Source organism: Nicotiana sylvestris, chromosome 9 (assembly GCF_000393655.2).
Source record: "Nicotiana sylvestris chromosome 9, ASM39365v2, whole genome shotgun sequence".
In the NCBI taxonomy this organism is placed as follows: Eukaryota; Viridiplantae; Streptophyta; class Magnoliopsida; order Solanales; family Solanaceae; genus Nicotiana; species Nicotiana sylvestris.
In genome coordinates this window covers 71,315,670-71,321,669 of record NC_091065.1, presented here as the reverse complement: position 1 = coordinate 71,321,669, position 6,000 = coordinate 71,315,670, and the positions used below count along the sequence as shown (strand labels likewise).

The 6,000-nt window shown below is 29.8% G+C and overlaps 1 protein-coding gene across 4 annotated transcripts; it reads left to right on the top strand.

Moving 5' to 3' along the window:
- The first annotated feature begins 242 nt into the window (after positions 1–242).
- On the top strand, positions 243–5,311 carry LOC138877114 (uncharacterized). 4 transcript variants are annotated; one of them, XM_070156667.1, is made up of 5 exons: positions 243–528; positions 2,146–2,241; positions 2,319–2,403; positions 2,491–2,626; positions 5,006–5,311. In XM_070156667.1, the coding sequence occupies exons 2-5, from the start codon at positions 2,211–2,213 to the stop codon at positions 5,111–5,113; spliced, it is 360 nt and encodes a 119-aa protein (XP_070012768.1). In that variant the 5' UTR covers positions 243–528; positions 2,146–2,210; the 3' UTR covers positions 5,114–5,311. The 4 variants fall into 4 exon arrangements, 3 of the variants coding, with proteins under 3 accessions (XP_070012768.1, XP_070012767.1, XP_070012769.1); XM_070156666.1 differs by having other exon boundaries at positions 2,118–2,241; XM_070156668.1 differs by lacking the exon at positions 243–528 and adding an exon at positions 973–1,050 and having other exon boundaries at positions 2,118–2,241.
- Positions 5,312–6,000: the final 689 nt, after the last annotated feature.

Below are 6,000 nucleotides of genomic sequence, written 5' to 3'. Positions count from 1 at the left end.
TTCTCATTTAGCCAAGTGGCAGGCTATTAAAAAGCCAAGTGACAACCTATTAACAAAACATTTGGCAACTTATTTCAGTTAAAATAAGTGTTTTAATATACAGATTTATCGGCCAAAAAACACTCAATCATCCCAATTTTATCGCCTCTTTTCTAGAAAATTTCACTTACCGTTAATTGTATATGTTTTCAACTAAATAAATTAAAAAACACTCAAAATTACAAAAAACACTACATCTTAAACAAAAGAATCATGTTTCATGTTTACTAAAGTTTTTTATCTCTATCTCTTCCTAAAAAAAATTCTCAATTCTCATCTTAACTCAATTGTCAACATCACTTGGTCATGCAAGATGGGAAGAAAATTAGCAACAAGAAACAGTGTATGTTTACAAAATTAGAAATGCGCAAAGACCTCCTCAGATCGAAATGTTTATTATCTAAAATGGAGAGATTTCTACTTGGAAAAGAGTCATAATTTCCCAACAGCAATTACATTTTATCATCTCCAACCAAAATCCAATTCGAGGTATGTTTGTGCAGATGACTTTCCTCCTTAATTTTAGATATAAATCCTAAATTAGTTGCTTGGAATTCAAATTTCTACTTGCCCTTATATTTTATGGGCTGAATCACATATTTTCCGGCTTTTTTATGAAAATTTCTTTTTTATAAAGTTAATGCACCTAAACACACGTATTTTTTTTCTTATCTATAGCAAGTAAAATGATATGCAAATATATATTATATACTTTACACATATATATAGCAACTGAATTTTTTTATTAAATTACTGCTTAGGGTTTGTCTTCAGTACATTATATATATATATATAATAGTTGCATCGAGCATATACTTTTGTACAAACAATTCTTTGATCAAACTTTCTCTAAGGCAAAATGTGACGACAAAGTTTGACTATACCAGTGATATATCGAGTAACAAGATGAGTTGGAATTTGATGGTACGAGTAGTGAAATTGTGGCACGTTCTAGACCACGATAAACCTGACAATTTGTTCTCCCTTGAATTAATTATTCAAGACGAAAAGGTGCATTCCTTTTTAAATGCATTTATTTTTTCTCATATTTTGACTACAATCTCCATCTTCTAATTTGTACTATGGAATTCATCAGGTTCTGCGTATATTTAATCAACTGCAATTTTAGTTTTTTATGATCTAGATTGAAATATATTACTTATTCTAAAATGAAAAGGTGCATTCTTTTTTATTTGTTTATCTGTCAACAAAGTAAAGAAGTGTTCGCCAAGCCTTAAACTAAATACTTTTTTTCTAAAGTAGAAAAGAATTTTTATATACTTGAAATCATTTGTATTTTTTTTTTGAAATAACTTTTTTCATGGGCAAGAACATTTTTGGATATATTAAACTATCAAATATCTAAAATTAGTGTCATATGAACTGTAATTAACATAAAATCTGCATTATGTGTTATTTGGGAAAGGCAGGCATTCAAATATTATATTTTACTCGTTGGTGATTGTGTAATATAATCTGTGACAACACTCTACAATTGAGAATTTCCCTGATTCAACATTATTTATGAATTGTTTGTTTATGGGGCGATCAGATTCATGTGATTGTTGGTCGATCTCTTATACGCATGTTCAAACCAAAGATAGAGGAATTGGGTTTGTACTTTATAAAAAACTTTGTGGTTGGACCAAATAATATAAAACTTAAATACACGCGGCATAAATTGAAGTTGGCATTTACTCATAAGACAACTGTAGAGGAATCAAATGATCAGCTTTTTTGGTATGAGTATCTTCGACTTAAGACCTTAGGAGTATTTAGTAAATCAACTTGATGTTGATGAAAGTGAACTCTTCGGTAATTATTCCTTTCGTAGTTCTTTTAGTTGAATGTCTTATCAACTTTGTAGTGACTTTTTAAAAAAAAATATATTATAGATGTCATAAGAGAGATTGTAAGTTATGGTGAAGTAAAATCACATAACCAAGGTGATAAGACCAGTACTTTTATGAATGTGGAACTTAAAGATCATGAGTAAGATTGCGTCTATGACTTTACTTTGTTATATATTTTAACAAGATTACTTATCATGTAATTAAGTTGTTATATAATTTATGTAGGAGGAATAATATTTCAGCAATTTTTTAGGAGAATTCGTAGACCAAATCTTGCTACATTTGGAGGAATTACCCGATCAGCCAGTTATAGTGGTTATGCAGATGATAAAAGCACACAAATTTCAAGGTATTTCAATTGTCTTGCTGACATGAGAGATTTATTTTATGTTAATTTTTTGGTTCTGAAACTAATGTTATATATAGGCAGGTATTCTGTGCGTAATACTTGGCATGCTTCAAAGCTCTGGATTAATACGAATCTTCCTCAAGCTGTTGATTTTAAGTCCAGGTTAGTTATTTGAAAAATTAAGTTTATGTGGATACTAAAAAAATTATTGTTTATAGTTAAAACAAATATAACCTTGCGTAAATGCAGATTGGCAAGTGTGAATGAAGCTAACTCTTTCAGGAACAGTCAAATACCTTCTCAGCGTAGTTATTCTGTTTCTGATGTGTTGGTTGATGGAATTGTAGAAGTTAAAACTATTAGAGAATTGGTCGACTGCATGGAGGTGATTGATTAAACTGCTTTAGCATGTTATGTTGTGTATGTATAACAATGGTGGATCTAAAAATACTATTTTTTTCTCAAATATGCAAATATATATGTTTTAGAATCTTTGTTATATAAGTTTATGAGCAATGCACAATCTGAAACTTCGGAGTGTAATCCTAAATGCTTATGTTGATGTGACATTCCCTTATGCACGTCTGTTTCATTATTTTTATATGTAAAATGATACCAAATCTCATAATCTCATATCAACAAATTAATAAGCTATATAAATGAAACTAATTGAATTTAGATGCCTACTACTGCTTATCTATTTGGTTTAGAAGATCATCATTTAATGGAATATAATGATAACGTACCTCAATATTCGATTCAAAAATTAATAAGCGAAATTAATAGAATTAATTGAATATCTATGCTTATCACTGCATATCTATTTAGTTTTGGACATTATCTTTTAATGGAATATAATGAAAACTTCACAGTTTATGCTCCTTGGCATTTAGATTGATATTCCAACAATTAAATTTGAATTGTTGTGACTGTAGTGAATCTGCAACTTGAAAAATAATGGTTACATTTGGGGTGCAAGAGATGCTCGAAGAAGGTTGATAAAATTGGAAGTAAATTTCACTGCAAGAAATGTGATCGCCTTGATAGTTCTGCCATTCATAGGTTTGATAAGCTTCTCTATTTACTTAAAAAATTAAATAAAACTTAAGTTTAAATTTCTTATTCTAAACGTATCTTTCATGTACAAGCTTCAAGTGCAAGTAATGAATCGCACTGGCTTTATATCTTTGTTGCTTTGGGATCGTGAAGCAATAAAACTCATAGGGAAATCTGTTAACGAGTTAAATCAAAGTTCAGTAGAGGTATAGTTTTTCATTTTAATTGATAATATATTTTTTCAATTAAGTTAAATATGGTATATATGCAAAATTATAGTAAAAATTAACTCGCACCTTATAGTTATAGGAATTGGCCATTTGTTATATCACACAAAATGAAGAGCTCTATTATTTTTTTGATACCATTCCCTTTGCCATTTTTTGGCACCAACAATCTTTGTAGACAAATGATATTGTTATTATTAAATTAACGTGAATAATGAAACAAGATAAAAAGTATATCATAAAATGACGTAGTCTACCAGAATGAAAAATAGGCTAATGATTTAAGGGATGGTTTAATAAATGTACCTTTTATTTTATTTCTTTTTGTGTTTTAGAACTTCTAACACTAATATGGTCTTAGACTTTTGGTGCTGTTGATGAGTGTTTTTATCTAGTGGAGTCATATGACATTCTTGACAAAAAAGTTATGTTTAAAGTGACTGTTAAGAGCTCCAACATTAAAGTGCATGCGAAAGTTTATAATGTTATTAAGATCAGCGAGAACGATAACCTTATACAGAGTATTTAATATAGAGTATAACTTATTTTCATGTTTATAGTATGTCCAGAGCTGAAACAATGTTTTCCTTTCCATTTTTCAAATATAAAAGGATCTTTCTGGTTTTTTACTGCTCTATTTGTGGTGGTGACGAGAAGCTCCCCAACTACATGTATATTAGTGTTTTCAGGGTTAATTCTTTGTGATGTGATGTTTGACTTTCGCAGTTAGTGGAAAATTTTACTATATGTCTGACCGCAGTCCAGTTGTATCTCTCCTTTACCCAAATTGTGGACATTCTGTACAATTTTCCATATTCTTTGTTGTTGAAGAGGGAAAATCCTATGTTTATAGGTCCGGACATTAAACTTCTGGTGATGTTGGTTTTATCCTACAATGACAACCAACATGAAGTTGAAGACAGTTTTCAACCTGCTGAATCTAGCTTTTTCCTGAGATAAAGCCTTAACTTTAACAGAAATTTGTTATTATATAGTGGTGTCAATGCACCACAAAGTGTGAAACGTGAGAGCCCTTGAGATGAAATACCTGAAGATATTTCTGGTTTGTCAAAGCAAATCAATGACAGAGAAGGTGGATGTTTTCCTGACCCTCTCTCCTTTAACCCCATCGAGAGTCATAGAAGAAAGTTTATTGTTAATTTAAGGTAGATCTCATTATCTACACTATTTTTTTCCTTATTATATACCTTTTGGATATACTCTTAGTCCCGATGCTTAGTCAGAGAGGTATGAAGTGTGATATCATGCATGAATGTAGTTGGAGGAGTCTTCCTTTAGAAGATTTAAGCTTGATTAACTCGAGCTTAGTAGTGATGAGATGTAAGGTTCTATGTATAACTGACATTTCCATTTTACGAGGGTGACTTTAGTATCTCATACATTTTGTTTCTCATCTACAATATGATTTTAATAATTTATTTGTCTTTTCTGATTATTTGTTAACTATTTTCTTTTTGTAGGTTTTCATGGCTTATAATGAGATACTTTCTCCTGCAAGGAATCCTGCCAAGAGAAGTAGAGAAGATACTGGACCATATGTAATAGAAGTTGATTATAATCTTGCATAATTATCAAGTAATAAGGTTAAAAGAGTGATTAAACAGGAGAAAAATCTATGAAATAAGGTTATTTAGACGATCACATTAGTAAGTAGTTTGGTACGAAGGAGAAGTAGTTTAAGTTGTATTTTAATTTGGTTTCTGCCATTTAGAATCATTATTTATAATCTAAAGTTACTTGACTCTTTATGTTATCGACTTGATTGATATTAGAAGAGCTACTGGAAAGTTTTGAATTATCGCATTTGAACGTTTATATTGTTATATCATTTACAGAATGATGAGAAGGAACCTTTTAATGTTATATGTGAGTTAAGTGAATGAATCAAGAGTTGAATAAGTGTCTTTTTGTAGTTAAGGTTTCCGTATCTACTTGTGTTTGTGAAACTTTAAAGTTCTTATATATGTTTTATGTATGGGATATTGATGTCACCTTTGTAAAATGAAAAAAAAGGGAATCAATACTCCAGCCTTTATGCCACAACATCCTAGTTTAGGAACCTGGGAAAACGGTTCTTAAAGTGTACGATTAGAAATTATGTGATTTTTGAGTTTGAGATGGCTACCTTTTAAATTCATCATCCTTGACCATATTTCTTATTTATGTAGTAAATTTACCATACTTAATAGCATTGAAGTGAGCAGATAATTAAGAACAATATTATCACACTAATATTCAAAAGTACCATCCGCGCATCGCGCGAGTTTTAATACTAGTTAAATAATACAGTCAACTATCTTTATAGCAGCCTCATTTGTTTGATATTTTTTGTTTTTATAATGAATGGTTGTTATACACCTATAACAACATTTGACATTTAAATATTTTTTGGTTGTTATAGATAAAAATTATTCAAAAATTAATTACTTTTCTTTTTTTAATGTTATATATGAAA